Source organism: Bombina bombina, chromosome 1, assembly GCF_027579735.1.
Source record: "Bombina bombina isolate aBomBom1 chromosome 1, aBomBom1.pri, whole genome shotgun sequence".
Classification (NCBI taxonomy): Eukaryota; Metazoa; Chordata; class Amphibia; order Anura; family Bombinatoridae; genus Bombina; species Bombina bombina.
In genome coordinates, this window is record NC_069499.1 from 342,177,027 (window position 1) to 342,193,543 (window position 16,517).

The window sequence follows — 16,517 nt, forward strand, 5'->3', positions numbered from 1 at the left end:
TTTTTCAGGCATGTGTACATGCCTAATTTTTCTGGCCTCTGGTGCTGCACTGTGGCTTCAAAAATCAAACGAAAAAAAAAGGCACATAACAGGCATTAAACTGATAGGAATAGTACTACTTAACACAACTTATAAAAACGCAGAGAGAGGCAACGCAGAGAGAGGAGTCTGAAGAAGAGGAGTCAGAGGAGGAAGGTGGCTTTGAGGAGGTGGAAGACCAAACACAGCAGGCGTCCCAGGGGGCTTGTTGTCACCTTTCGGGGACCCTTGGTGTTGTACGTGGCTGGGTGGAGGAAGAGACCTTCAATGACATCAGTGAGGACAAGAAATGGGACATGGCTAGCTTGGTATCCAACCTTGTGCAAATGGGGAGTTTGCGGTTGTGCAAATGGACTGTTTGCGGTGCATTAAATGGGAGTTTGGTCTGTCACTGTGAAGCCGGCGTAACCCTTACACTACCTGATCGATACAACATCATACCTGATGTTTTAAAGCACGTTATTCCAAACAATTTAGGAATGTTAGGTGATTTATGCCCTTTATGGATTAAAACCAGACTCTGCATCAACTATGTAATTTTCCATTGGAGTTTTGCCATGGATCCCCCTCCGGCATGCCACAGTCCAGGTGTTAGTCCCCTTGAAACAACTTTTCCATCACTATTGTGGCCAGAAAGAGTCCCTGTGGGTTTTAAAATTTGCCTGCCTATTGAAGTCTATGGTGGTTCGCCCGTTCGCGAACATTTGTGGAAATTCGCGTTCGCCGTTCTCGAACGGAAAATTTTATGTTCGTGACATCACTACTTGTGAGAGGTAATCTATTCTTTGAGGCAAATTAATTATATGGGTAGCCATCTCAGCTGGCTCCATATTAATGGCTTGATTATTCTGTCACTCTCTAGTTTTAAATTTAGATTGTGGAACACAACGGCTGAGTATGTTTTCATATAACTTTAAATAATATGTTTATGAATATGGGTTTTGTAAGCAGAGATTTTGAGATAGAATTTTATAGAAGTAAAAACCTACAAAGTAAATGTCTGCTGATTTAATATACATCAATGGTTGAATAAAGCAAATACAACTTACACTGTAATGCACAAGACAGAAGACAGATGCAGCTGCTCAGCAATTAGGATGTAAATGCACATAAACAAGTAATGTCTTTAGTATTCACAGAGTAAATGGTTATGATGAGTTGCTGTAGTAATGACAATAACAGACTTGAACAAGTAATGCCTTTTGACTAGTAGTTATCAGAAGTTGCAGTAGGTACACAGACGAACAACTGACAAGCTGTGATCACAAGCATGAGAGTGAAACACAATCCAAAAGTGAATAACAATGTTATCTTGAAAGTTGAACAAGCACTGTAGTAAACAGGTAGTATTTGTACAATGATACTTCCAACATGCGTATTGCATCCGAAGCTAGAGATGAGTTGATACAATGGCAGAGAGACACAGGGAGATCTGTAGCCTGAGTAAAAATTGAATCAATAATCAAGCAACCTAGATATGTGGAGCTGCTATTTATTGAAAAAGGAGGTGGTGTGCAAAATGGTAAGGTGAATCCATGTTAAAGGGACAAAAGGAAAGTATAAGTTAAAGGGGTAGAGGAAAATATAGGACATTCATGTACTAAACACAGAAGGTTTCCATGCCAGAACTCCAAGATATACACCACTTATATAAATAAGTCACATACGTTTTGGGATTCTGTTCTGTGGACCGATGAAACAAAACCTTTCAGCCCAATGGATTGGCGGTATGTCTGGAGGAAGAAGAATGAAGCATAACTGAAAAGAACACTCTGCTTACAGTTAAGTCTGGTGGTGGCTCGGTGATGCTCTGGGGCTGCTTTGCATCTTCTAGCACTGGAAACCTGCAGCGTGTGGAAGACAAGATGGATTCATTGAAGTATCAGGAAATCCTAGGAGAAATTGTCATGCCGTCTGTGGGGAAGCTGAAGCATGGGCATCATTGGACTTTACAACAGGACAATTATCCCAAGCATACCTCAAATTTCACCAAGGCTTGGTTGTAGAAGAAGTCCTAGAAGATTCTACAGTGGCCATTACAGTCACCTGACTTGAACCCTATAGAAAAGTCTTGTGGCATTCTAAGAAGGCTGTTGCAACCACTGTTCCCTCTAAGACCAGTTTTTGTGTGCGGCCCAGCAGTGAAACAGTTAATCAAGTAACCACACCCAGCAATTAGCAAACATTGCACAATGCAGACTGGAAGGTATGGTTCTCTTATTAACCGTTTCACTGCTGGGCTGCAAGCAAAACTGGCCTTAGAGGGAACACTGGTTGCAACACGCAAACTCAAGAATATTACTGAACTGGAGGCTATTGCTCATGAAGATTCCTCAGGAACGCCGCCAGAAGCTGGTGTCTGGCTCTGCATCTCATTTGCAGCAGGTCATAACAGCAAAATGGTGCTCTTCTAAGTACTAAAGATGCTTGCCATGAAGGGGTTAAATAATTTTGAGACTGCAGAATTCATTAAAAGTTGCATTTTTAGTTGAATTTGGGGAAATCACTTGAAGCATACATTTTGTTGAGCTATTTCAATTGCTTTTGTTTGATTTGTTCATTACAAACAACTGAAAGTCTGTAAATTTTGACAATAAACCTGATTTGCAATGGGGATTTGATTACAACTGTATTTAAAATTACATGTTCTATCTGAATCATGAAAGTTTAATCTTGACTTTACTGCCCCTTTAAACAAGTCTTCTACAGTTCGGAATTATATAAATTGGAATGCATAAATTTCACAGAAAACAAAGTATTATGTTTTACAATAGGATTAAACAAAATATATCAACTTACAGTGTAGAAATCTCCTATTTAATCATCACACAAAACAATGTAAAAATATATGTAACAAGATACTTGCACTTATCATGTGAGTGGGTTGGTATAAAGCCACAGGGAATCTGACACCTGAGGATGGGGCTTGGTTCTGAAATTGGTCTGCCAGCTGCACTGTTGCTATATATCGGTCCGCTCACAGGATAAGTGCAAGTATCTTGTTACATAGATTTTTTATTATTTTGGGCTAGATTACGAGTGGAGAGCAAAATTGCCCTTTTGGCGAATGCAATATTTGTGCTCCACTCAGTAATACCGGCGCAGGCAAATGTGAAAAAGGTTACTAAAAGCAGTTTAATTTTAAAAAGAAACTAAGAGGAAGTGAATGATTTTGTACAGCCGAGTGCCAGGAATCACTGGTTGATAGGGAAAACACCCATAGAAAATGGTTGCGTTTAATACAGGAATATCTACTTTTCAAAAATAGCAGTGATTCATTTTAAAATATTCTCTTTTAGATGGCCAATAGAACAATTTTGAGTTTCATATATTTTTAATGGTACATTTTGTAGAAAAACCAACAACAAAAAACTTGTAAATGTTTCTAAAGGATGTTACTTTAGCTCCAGATACAGTTTTAAAGGGATAGGAAAGTCAAAATTAAAATTGCATGATTCAGATAGAGCAGGTCATTTAAGACATTTTTAAATTCACTTCTATTTTCAAATGTGCTTTGTTCTTTTAGTATCCCTTGTTGAAAGGGAGTATGCTTAGAAGAGTGTAAGAGATAACGAAAATGGGGATCTGAGGAAGGGGAGTATTCCCCGAAATGTCACTTAATAAATCTGCCTATTATTAAGACCAGAGAGTGCTGTCTCCTACTTTCTATATCTTACTCACATTCTAGCACCCTGGCATGTGATGAACTGTTTGTGAGAGTGCACCTGTCTCCTGGCTTATTTATATATATATATATATATATATATATATATATATATATATATATATATATATATATATATATATATATATTTATATATATATATATATATGTGTACATATGTATTTATATGTGTACATATGTATTTAAATGTGTACATATGTATTTAGAAACATATATAATTATTATTATTATTATACTTTATTTATAAAGTGCCAACACATTCCGCAGCGCTGTCCAGTACTATTCATTTAGATAAGACAATGATATAAAACTTGTAAGAGACAAGACAAAATGTTACACATACAGGAGGAATTGTGGGCCCTATTCCTGTGGGAACTTACAATCTAGAAGGGTATGAGGTTGAGAAAAAGGAGGTGAGGACTGCAAGATTGAGAAAGATGTTAATACAGAGTTAGATGAGGGAATTATTAGGTGAGTTGAATTAATTTATTATTGAGTTGGGTGGTAGGCTTCTCTGAACAGAAAAGTCTTCAGGGAGCATTTAAATGAAGAAAGATTTGAGGAAAGCCTGACAGGACGAGGGAGAGTGTTCCAGAGGGTAGGTGCTGCACAACAGAAGTCCTGCAGTCTAGCATGGGAAGAGCTGATAGTCGCAGATGCAAGGAGCAGGTCATTGTTGGATCTTAGTGGGTGGGCTGGAGAATACTTGTTGACTAGAGAGAATAGGTAGTGGGGAGCAGCGTTGGTGAGAGCTTTGTATGTAAGGGTGAGGATTTTGAATTTAATTCTGCTGTGAATGGGGAGACAATGAAGGGACTCGCAGAGAGGTGCAGCACACACAGAGCAACGGGAAAGGTGGATTAGCCTTGCAGAGGCATTTAGGATGGATTGAAGAGGGGAGAGGAGGGAGGGAGAGAGAGAGAAAGGCCAGTAAGTAGGTTGTTGCAGTAGTCAAGTCGGGAAATAACAAGGGAGGGGATTATTAGCTTTGTGGTGATATACACAAATAAACAAATAAGTACATATGTACACATATATAGACATATATATAAGTGCATTGGAGCCTTTTGCCATTAAGTAGATTAAAACATGTAGTAGAATATTTATTCAATATTCATATTTAATAAAGGTTTTAACTATGTACTTACTGTAAATATTTAACATTCCATTGTTCTGTACATAGCAAAATATGTTCTAAGTATTTCTAAATAGATATTCCTTATATATATAGCTGTATATATCTATACCTTTATATAATTTATATATATATATATATATATATATATATATATATCCAAAATACTATCAGATATATGTAGAAATATGTATTTATGAATAAATAGAATATATTATGATATGTACAGAACATTGGAATGTTTTCCATGTCGGGTTAGCGCACATGAGAATATGCAATTGGGTTTGTGTGAGAGTGAGGTGTTTTCCCCCCACTTTTATTTCTCTTTTGACTTCTATGCGGGAGTACATGAATGCAAACGCAATATTCTAACTTCGGATTTTTGACAAGCGCAAAAATCTTAATTCTAGCGCAAACGCTCAAGCGGGAGCTTTTATTTGCGCTCTACTCGTAATCTAGCCCTTAATAGAGACTGAGACAGGTTATTATGTTTATGCAGCACATTTCAATGGCCAAATGAAAAGAATGGGATTTTAATGTCACTTTAAAAACAGATCTAATAAACTTTGCAAAATATTTTGTACCATAATATGTAAGTAGCTTAAAGGATTACTTTCTGTTATAATTTAATTTAAGCTAAACTACTAACATATTAAAGTTAATAAACATTAATTAAAACCTACTGACCTATATTTTCTCCAAAACGAAGTTTCATAACGTTCTAAAAGTTATATCTTTTATTCGCCGATGATGTCACGTTATCCTGCCCACTATTTTCAGCACTGCATGTTCAAAATACTTAAACCAATAACTTTGTGTTTAAAGCGCCATTTTGAAACCTAGGTATTGTAAACGGATTGGTACAGAGCAAAGGATACCCACGGAGTGGGTTTGGAAAACAATTAAATTTGCAGACAAGATTTTTGATATACGGTAGAGATCTGTTAATGAAATGCTATTGATAAAAAGCGTATTTGGGGTAGTTAGTTAGTAACAGGCATAGAAAATATTTACTTACAGTGGCCCTTTAAATAACAGAAAGGTGATTAGTAATCATCAGTGACAGAATAGGAACCGTTTGGCACTATTACAGTCCATCATGAAGAAAACGTTTTTCATAAATGCATCCATTATCAAACAAAAATGTTACAGTTTATGAAGTTCACTATTATGTGCATATCACAATTGTTATTTGTTTTAATGTAGATTAAAACATCTATGGAAAAAAAATAACCTCTACAAAATAAAGTCTACCCATATGTTTTTAAAGGAACATAGTCAAAATTGCATCTTATATATGAAAGGGTAGCAGTTAAACATGTTAAAAAAGGTTACTACAAGCAGTTTAATTTTAAAAGGAAACTAACAGGAAGTGAATGATTTTGTACAGCCGACTGCCAGGAATCACTGGTTGATAGGGAAAACTCCAATAGAAAATGGTTGCCTGTAATACAGGAATATCCACTTTTCAATAAATAGCAGTGATTCATTTGAAATATTCTCTTAATTTTTGAGTTTCATATATTTTTAATGGTAAATTTTGTAGAAAAACAACAAAATACTTGTAAACATTTCTAAAGGATTTTACTTCATCTCCAGATACAGTTTTAAAGGGATAGCAAAGTCAAAATAAAAACTTGCATGATTCAGATAGAACTTGTAATTGTAAGACATTTTTAAATTCACTTCTATTTTCAAATGTGCTTTGTTCTCTTAGTATCCCTTGTTGAAAAAGAATACACACATATCCTACACTAGTGGAAGCTAACTGCTTTTTGGTGCCAAAGGGTAACAAGAGAATGAAGCAAATTTCATAATAGTAGTAAATTGATTAAAATGGTATGTTTCATACAAATCACGCAATCAATTTTTAGAGTTTCCTATCCCTTGAAAGACTTTGATAGTATTTTTCAACTATTTTTATAATGGTGAGTATATTAATTTGTCACCATATAAATACATGTACTATAGGTATTTGCATTACTAGCTCAACAGTTCTTACTACGTATTACTACGGACACAGAAGAAGATGTTTTTACATGTTGCATCCTGACCTCTTACCTCCAGCTCATGTAATTTAAACAGATATCCTTTCACAAAAATCCAGTACAGGCTGCTTATCTGACTAGGTCCTGGCAAGTCATCAATAGTCTTAAGAGCCTTTTCTCCTTCCAGAGATGGCTGTGTAAGTCCCAGGGTTGCCTTGGCTCTCTCATATCCAGCACTCACTCTGCATGCTTGCTGCAGCAGACTTGGCAGCCCTTTTCCTAGCCTCTGAGATAGCATGGCCATAATTACCTGTTGTTTGTAGTGTAGAACAGTCTTATACTAGAGCAAGCAGCCAAAAACCCTCCCACTTAGATAATTGCAAGGAATGTTGCCAAACATATCACATTTAGTGTTTGCTATCCAGTGACCTATGCAGTGTACTGAGAGCTGTCATATTGTTTGACTCACAATTTGAAATCTGTTCTCCAGGTTAAAACTATGGATCAGTAAAATAACATTATCAAGTAAATATAATCAGATGTACAAATATTTTCCTATTTGTTCAACCAGGTTAGGGCATCTGCAGCAAGTTTACATTTCCCAATGTAGTTCTGTCTTATTAAAATATTAAACGGCTAATTAACATTACAAAAATAAGTACGTTTATGTCTCTTGTCATTGCCTCCCCTGAAATGTTCAGCTAACTCCCAGTAGTGCATTGCATTCAAGAAAATAAAAAAAGAGGGAAGACAAGGAAGACCTTCTTTAGTCACCTGGGCACTAATAACTGGAACTGGTCCCCATGAAAATGGGACAAAGCATCTGCAATCACATTATTAACCCCAAGATCATGACAGGCCATAAAATGAATATAGGTAGCCCTCAGTTTACGCCGGGGTTAGGTTCCAGAAGGAATGGTTGTAAATTTAAACCGTTGTAAATTGAAACCCAGTTTATAATGTAAGTCAATGGGAAGTGAGGGAGTTAGGTTCCAGGCCCCTCTCAAAATTGTCATAAATAACACCTAATACATTATTTTTAAAGCTTTGAAATGAAGACTTTAAATGGTAAACAGCATTATAAACCTAAAAATATACTGTAGATCAGGGGTGTCCAAACTTTGCTCTCAAGAGGTTTTGGAACTACATTTCCCATGATGCTCAGCTAGATAAAATGCTAGCTGGGCATCATGGGAAATGTAGTTCCAAAACCTCTGGAGAGCAAAGTTTGGACACCCCTGCTGTAGATTGTATCATCATCAAACTAAGTTTAATAAACAAAAACATTTGCTAAACCGCACCTAATGAAATTATCACACAAACACAGACTGTATCATCATCAATCTAAGTTTAATGAACAAAAACAAAATCACACAACAGACTGTATCATCATCAAACTAAGTTTAATGTAGAAAAACGTTTTTTTACTTGCATTTTTCTGCAGCTAAGGGAAGTGGCTGCTAGATCTTGTTCCTTTAAAAACAGATCCATTGCTCAGGTCTGGTTATCCACTGATTAGCCTGCCTGTGTTTAATCACACAACAGACTGCATCAAAATAAAACTAAGTTTAATGAACAAAAACGTTTTTTACTTGCCTTTTTCTGCAAACAGTTCTCTGCATTGAGTCTGCAGCTAAGGGAAGTGGCTGCTAGATCTTGTTCCTTTGAAAGCTGATCCATTGATCATGTCTGGCTTGCTTTTCTTTGCATGTGTTTGCTGCAACACAAGCAGACAGCTCCACCTACTGGCTATTTTAATGTATGCATGTGCTAATGCTTTTAATAGCAATCAATGCTTTTCAATAGCAAAAAAACCAAAATTTATGCTTACCTGATAAATTTCTTTCTCTTGTGGTGTATCCAGTCCACGGGTTCATCCATTACTTGTGGGATATTCTCCTTCCCAACAGGAAGTTGCAAGAGGACACCCACAGCAGAGCTGTCTATATAGCTCCTCCCCTAACCCCCACCTCCAGTCATTCGACCAAAGACAAGTAAGAAAAAGGAGAAAATATAGGGTGCAGTGGTGACTGTAGTTTAAAAAATAAAAACACCTGCCTTAAAGTGACAGGGCGGGCCGTGGACTGGATACACCACAAGAGAAAGAAATTTATCAGGTAAGCATAAATTTTGTTTTCTCTTGTAAGGTGTATCCAGTCCACGGGTTCATCCATTACTTGTGGGATACCAATACCAAAGCTTTAGGACACGGATGAAGGGAGGGACAAGGCAGGTACTTAAACAGAAGGCACCACTGCCTGTAAGACCTTTCTCCCAAAAACAGCCTCCGAGGAAGCAAAAATATCAAATTTGTAGAATTTAGAAAAAGTATGAAGCGAAGACCAAGTCGCCGCCTTACAAATCTGTTCAACAGAGGCCTCATGTTTAAAAGCCCATGTGGAAGCTACCGCTCTAGTAGAATGAGCTGTAATTCTTTCAGGAGGCTGCTGACCAGCAGTCTCATAAGCTAAACGAATTATGCTTCTCAGCCAAAAAGAAAGAGAAGTTGCCGAAGCCTTTTGGCCTCTCCTCTTTCCAGAGTAGACAACAAACAATGCAGATGTTTGACGAAGATCATTAGTAGCTTGCAAATAAAACTTTAAAGCACGAACCACGTCAAGATTGTGTAACAGACTTTCCTTCTTTGAAGAAGGATTAGGACACAGTGACGGAACAACAATTTCCTGATTGATATTCCTATTAGATACTTCCTTAGGAAGAAACCCAGGTTTGGTACGCAAAACTACCTTATCTGCATGGAAGACACTGCAAGGCAGATAACTCTGAAACTCTTCGAGCCGAAGAGATAGCTACTAAAAACAGAACTTTCCAAGATAAAAGCTTGATATCTATGGAATGCAAGGGTTCAAACGGAACCCCATGAAGAACCTTAAGAACTAAATTTAAACTCCATGGCAGAGCAACAGGTTTAAACACAGGCCTGATTCTAACCAAAGCCTGACAAAACGCCTGAACGTCTGGAACATCAGCCAGGCGCTTGTGCAGAAGAATAGAAAGAGCAGAAATCTGTCCCTTTAAGGAACTAGCCGATAATCCCTTTTCCAATGCTTCTTGGAGAAAATATAGTATCCTGGGAATCCTGACCTTACTCCACGAGTAACCCTTGGATTCACACCAATGAAGATATTTACACCATATCTTATGATAGATTTTCCTGATGACAGGCTTTCGAGCCTGAATCAAGGTATCAATGACCGACTCGGAGAAACCACGTTTTGATCAAATCAAACTTTCAATCTCCAAGCAGTCAGACGCAGAGAAACTAAATTTGGATGTCCATGGTGGAAAGGATGACATGTCCACCAGATCTGCATACCAAGTCCTGCGTGGCCACGCAGGTGCTATCAAAATCTCCGAAGCTCTCTCCTGCTTGATCTTGGCAATCAGACGAGGGAGGAGAGGAAACGGAGGAAACACATAAGCCAGGCTGAAGGACCAGGGCACTGCTAGAGCATCTATCAGCGTTGCCTGGGGATCCCTTGACCTGGACCCATAACGAGGAAGCTTGGTGTTCTGACGAGAGGCCATCAGATCCAGTTCTGGTTTGCCCCATAATTGAACCAGCTGGGCAAATACCTCCGGATGGAGCTCTCACTCCCCCGGATGAAAAGTCTGCTGACTTAGAAAATGCGCCTCCCAGTTCTCTACTCCTGGGATATGGATAGCAGATAGATGGCAGGAGTGAACCTCCGCCCATAGAATTATCTGGGAAACTTCCATCATTGCCAGGGGACTCCTTGTTCCCCCCTGATGGTTGATATAGGCTACAGTTGTGATATTGTCTGACTGAAATCTGATGAACTTGATCGCAGCTAGCTGAGGGTAAGCCTGAAGAGCATTGAATATCGCTGTGAGTTCCAGAATGTTTATTGGAAGGAGGGCTTCCTCCCGAGTCCACGAAACCTGAGCCTTCAGGGAGTTCCAGACCGTGCAAGGTTGCAGTGGTCTGAGATGTAGGCGGGCAAACAGAACTATGTCCATTGCCGCTACCATTAGGCCAATCTTATCCATACACTGAGCCACTGACGGCTGAGAAGTGGAATGAAGAGCACGGCAGGAAGTTAGAAGCTTTGATATCCTGACCTCCGTCAGAAAAATCTTAATTTCTACTGAATCTATCAGAGTTCCTAGGAAGGAAACTCTTGTGGAGGGAGAAAGAGAACTCTTTTCTCTGTTCACTTTCCACCCGTGAGACCTCAGAAAGGCCAGAACAGTGTCCGTATGGGACTTGGCCGTTTGAAAAGTCGACGCCTGAATCAGAATGTCGTCTAGGTAAGGAGCCACCGCTATGCCCCACGGCCTTAGGACCGCCAGAAGGGACCCTAGAACCTTCGTAAAGACTCTTGGCACTGTGGCTAACCCGAAGGGAAGAGCCACAAACTGGTAATGCCTGTCTAGGAAGGCCAACCTTAGGAACTGATGATGCTCTCTGTGAATCGGAATGTGTAGATAAGCATCCTTTAAGTCCACGGTAGTCATATATTGACCCTCCTGGATCATAGGGAGGATGGGTCGGATTGTCTCCATTTTGAAGGATGGGACCCTGAGAAATTTGTTCAGGATTTTGAGATCCAAGATTGGTCTGAAAGTTCCCTCTTTTTTGGGAACTATAAACAGGTTTGAATAGAAACCCTGTCCCTGTTCCTCTCTTGGAACTGGGTGGATCACTCCCATAACCAGTAGGTCTTAAACGCAACGTAAGAATGCCTCTCTCTTTATCTGGTTTTCAGATAATTGTGAAAGATGAAATCTCCCCTTTGGAGATGAACCTTTGAATTCCAGAAGATAACCCTGGGAAACAATCTCTAGTGCCCAGGGATCCTGGACGTCTCTTGCCCAAGCCTGGGTGAAGAGAGAAAGTCTTCCCCCTACTAGATCCGGTCCCGGATCGGGGGCTACCCCTTCATGCTGTCTTAGAGGCAGCAGCAGGCTTCTTGGCCTGCTTCCCTTTGTTCCAAGTCTGGTTAGGTCTCCAGACTGGTTTGGACTGGGTGAAATTTCCCTCTTGTTTTGCATTAGAGGAAACCAAAGCTGCTCCACCCTTGAAGTTTCGAAAGGAACGAAAATTATTCTGCTTGGTCCTTAATTTGCTGGACCTATCCTGAGGAAGGGCTGACCCTTTCCTCCAGTAATGTCAGAGATGATCTCCTTCAGACCAGGCCCGAATAGGGTCTGTCCCTTGAAGGGGATGTTAAGAAGCTTAGACTTTGAAGTAACGTCTGCTGTCCAGGACTTAAGCCATAGCGCCCTGCACGCCAGAATGGCAAAACCTGAATTCTTAGCCGTTAGCTTGGTTAAATGAAAAACGGCATCAGAAATAAAGGAATTAGCTAACTTAAGAGCTTTAATCCCGTCTAAAATATCATCTAATGGGGTCTCCACCTGTAGAGCCTCTTCAAGAGACTCGAACCAGAAAGCCGCTGCAGCAGTAACTGGGGCAATGCATGCAAGAGGCTGGAGAATAAAACCTTGATGTATAAAAATTTTCTTAAGGAGACAGTCCAATTATTTATCCATAGGATCTAGGAAAGCACAACTGTCCTCGACGGGGATAGTTGTATGCTTCGCTAGGGTAGAGACTGCTCCCTCCACCTTAGGGACCGTCTGCCACGAGTCCCGTATGGCGGCATCTATGGGAAACATCTTTTTAAAAGCAGGAGGGGGAGAGAACGGCACACCTGGTCTATCCCATTCCTTAGTAATAATTTCTGAAAACCTCTTAGGGACTGGAAAAACATCAGTGTAAACAGGCACTGCAAAGTACTTGTCCATCTTACACAATTTCTCTGGAACTACAATGGGTTCACAGTCATTCAGAGTCGCTAAAACCTCCCTAAGCAATAAGCGGAGGTGTTCGAGCTTAAATTTAAACGCTGTCATTTCAGAATCAGACTGAAGCAACGCCTTCCCTGATTCTGAAATGTCACCCACAGATAGAAGCTCTCCTGCCTCAGCTTCTGAGTATTGTGAGGGTATATCGGACACAGGTATTAAAGCGTCAGAAAGCTCTGTATTAGTTCTGACCCCAGAGCTGTCTCGCTTTCCTTGTAACCCTGGCAGTTTGGACAATAACTCTGTAAGGGTATTAGTCATAACTGCCGCCATGTCCTGTAAGGTAAAAGAATTAGATGCGCTAGATGTACTTGGCGTCACTTGAGCGGGAGTTATAGGTTCTGACACATGGGGAGAGCTAGATGGCATAATCTCCCTTTTTTCAGTCAGAGAATCCTCTGGAGATAAATCTTTAAGCGCCATAATATGGTCTTTATAGTTTATAGAAATTTCAGTACATTTGGTACACATTCTAAGAGGGGGTTCCACCATGGCTTCCAAACATATTGAACAAGGAGTTTCCTCTATGTCAGACATGTTTAACAGACTAGTAATGAGACAAGCAAGCTTGGAAAACACTTTAATAAAGGTGAAATAGCAATTAAACAAAAACGTTACTGTGCCTTTAAGAGAAAAAAACTAGCACTTAAACTGCAAAACAGTGTAAAAATATAGTAAAGTCTTCAAAATTTTTACAGTGTGTGTAAGGGACTAAAGCAACATTGCACCCACTTGCAAATGGATGATTAACCCCTTAGCCCCCAAACCAGATTCAAAAACGTCAACCACCAGTAAAAAAACAGTTGTGCACCTGCCACAGCTCTGCTGAGGCTTCTACCTGCCCTCAAATACGATTTGGTGAAGGAATAAACCCCTTATAATGGTCCTCAGATGCCAAAGGACTCCTCTAGGGAAGCTGGATGTCTCAGTCTGAATTAAAACTGCGCAGCAATAGCGCTAAAATAGGCCCCTCCCACCATATACTGGATGTCAGAGGGGCCTTAAGAAAATACTCCTAGGAGTATCTGACTAGCCATGTGGAAAACTAGGCCCCAAATAAAGATTTATCTCCCTCAGAGAAAAAACGTTCTATTTATGAAAACATGTAAACGTTTTGACACTAAATAATATTAACATGAGTATTACCCTGTTTTGTAAGCATGATCCCAGTCGTTGTTAAATCACTACATCAGGCTTACCTCAAATACACAGGGCTCTGTCAGCATTTTCTAGAACTTATTCATCTCTCTAGAAATAAAAATATTGAACATACCTCAAAGCAGGTAATCTGCAGACCGTTCCCCCAACTGAAGCTTTCTTCCATACTCTTCAGTTATGTGTGAGAACAGCAATGGACCTTAGTTACAAACCGCTAAGATCATCAACCTCCAGGCAGAACTCTTCATCTAATTTCTGCCTGAGAGTAAAACAGTACAACGCCGGTACCGTTTAAAAATAACAAACTCTTGATTGAAGGTAAAACTACACTAAGTCACCACTTGTCTCTTGATACTTCCCTTGTCGAGAGTTGCAAGAGAATGACTGGAGGTGGCAGTTGGGGGAGGAGCTATATAGACAGCTCTGCTGTGGGTGTCCTCTTGCAACTTCCTGTTGGGAAGGAGAATATCCCACAAGTAATGGATGAACCCGTGGACTGGATACACCTTACAAGAGAAAAGGGCGTTATTCTGAAACGGCGCAAATTGAACCGTCGTAAACCGAGGGCCACCTGTATTATGCTAACCAATACAAATACCAAACCGCTATTAATGTTATATTTCTTTTTTTTTAGGGCTATTACTTGAAGAGATGTGAACTTTGTACAGTCTACTTCAAGAAATGAACGCCTAGATTTAGAGTTCTGCAGCCAAAGGGGTGCGTTAGCTACGCGTGCTTTTTTCTGGCCGCACCTTTTAAATACCGCTGGTATTTAGAGTTCACAGAAGGGCTGCGTTAGGCTCCAAAAAAGGAGCGTATAGCATATTTACCGCAACTGCAACTCTCGATACCAGCGGTGCTTACGGACGCGGCCAGCTTCAAAAACGTGCTCGTGCACGATTCCCCCATAGGAAACAATGGGGCAGTTTGAGCTGAAAAAACCTAACACCTGCAAAAAAGCAGCGTTCAGCTCCTAACGCGGCCCCATTGTTTCCTATGGGGAAACACTTCCTACGTTGGATCAGCCAATCAGATTGAGCTCGCATTCTATTGGCTGTTCCGATCAGCCAATAGAATGCGAGCTCAATCTGATTGGCTGATCCAATCAGCCAATCGGATTGAACTTGAATCTGATTGGCTGATTCCATCAGCCAATCAGAATTTTCCTACCTTAATTCCGATTGGCTGATAGAATCCTATCAGCCAATCGGAATTCGAGGGACGCCATCTTAGATGACGTCCCTTAAAGGAACCTTCATTCTTCAGTTGGACGTCGGAAGAAGAGGATGGATCCGCGTCGGAGGTCTTCAAGATGGAGTCGTTCGTCATCGGATGAAGATAGAAGATGCCGCTTGGATCAAGATGGTTGCCGGTCCGGATCTCCTCTTCTTCCCGGATAGGATGAAGACTTTGGAGCCTCTTCTGGACCTCTTCAGCCGCCGCTTGATGGAAGACTTCAGCCGGATTATGGATTGCCAGCCCCCGCTTGGGCTTGGATGAAGACTTCGGAGGACGGATCGGTGAACCTGGCATGGTGAAGATAAGGTAGGAAGATCTTCAGGGGCTTAGTGTTAGGTTTATTTAAGGGGGGTTTGGGTTAGATTAGGGGTATGTGGGTGGTGGGTTGTAATGTTGGGGGGGGGTATTGTATGTTTTTTTTTACAGGCAAAAGAGCTGAATTATTTGGGGCATGCCCCGCAAATGGCCCTTTTCAGGGCTGGTAAGGTAAAAGAGCTTTGAACTTTTTTAATTTAGAATAGGGTAGGGCATTTTTTTATTTTGGGGGTCTTTGTTATTTTATTAGGGGGCTTAGAGTAGGTGTAATTAGTTTAAAATTGTTGTAATATTTTTCTAATGTTTGTAAATATTTTTTTATTTTTTGTAACTTAGTTCTTTTTTATTTTTTGTACTTTAGTTAGTTTATTTAATTGTAGTTATTTGTAGGTATTTTATTTAATTAATTTATTGATAGTGTAGTGTTAGGTTTAATTGTAACTTAGGTTAGGATTTATTTTACAGGTAATTTTGTAATTATTTTAACTATTTTAGCTATTAAATAGTTCTTAACTATTTAATAGCTATTGTACCTGGTTAAAATAAATACAAAGTTGCCTGTAAAATAAATATTAATCCTAAAATAGCTACAATATAATTATTCGTTATATTGTAGCTATATTAGGGTTTATTTTACAGGTAAGTATTTATCTTTAAATAGGAATAATTTATTTAATAAGAGTTAATTTATTTCGTTAGATTTAAATTATATTTAATTTAGGGGGGTGTTAGTGTTAGGGTTAGACTTAGCTTTAGGGGTTAATCCATTTATTAGAGTAGCGGCGAGATCCGGTCGGAAGATTAGGGGTTAATAATTGAAGTTAGGTGTCGGTGATGTTAGGGAGGGCAGATTAGGGGTTAATACTATTTCTTATAGGGTTATTGAGGCGGGAGTGAGGCGGATTAGGGGTTAATAACTTTATTATAGTAGCGGTGAGATGCGGTCGGCAGATTAGGGGTTAATAATTGTAGGTAGCTGGCAGCGACATTGTGGGGGGCAGATTAGGGGTTAATAAATATAATATAGGGGTCGGCGGTGTTAGGGGCAGCAGATTAGGGATACATAGGGATAACGTAGGTTGCGGCGGTGTACGGAGCGGCAGAT

The 16,517-nt window shown here is 39.7% G+C and overlaps 1 protein-coding gene across 3 annotated transcripts in view; it reads right to left on the reverse strand.

Moving 5' to 3' along the window:
- Positions 1–16,517, reverse strand: part of LOC128645279 (sterol 26-hydroxylase, mitochondrial) — a 199,369-nt gene that overhangs the window by 158,237 nt on the left and 24,615 nt on the right. The window contains exon 1 of one of the 3 annotated variants that reach the window (XM_053698137.1): positions 6,921–7,170. The exons of the other annotated variants lie outside the window; for them this stretch is intronic. Coding sequence (XP_053554112.1) covers positions 6,921–7,151 — 231 coding nt within the window. The 5' untranslated portion in view covers positions 7,152–7,170. Of the gene's footprint in view, positions 1–6,920; positions 7,171–16,517 lie in introns of those variants that run through there. 3 annotated transcript variants of the gene reach the window in all.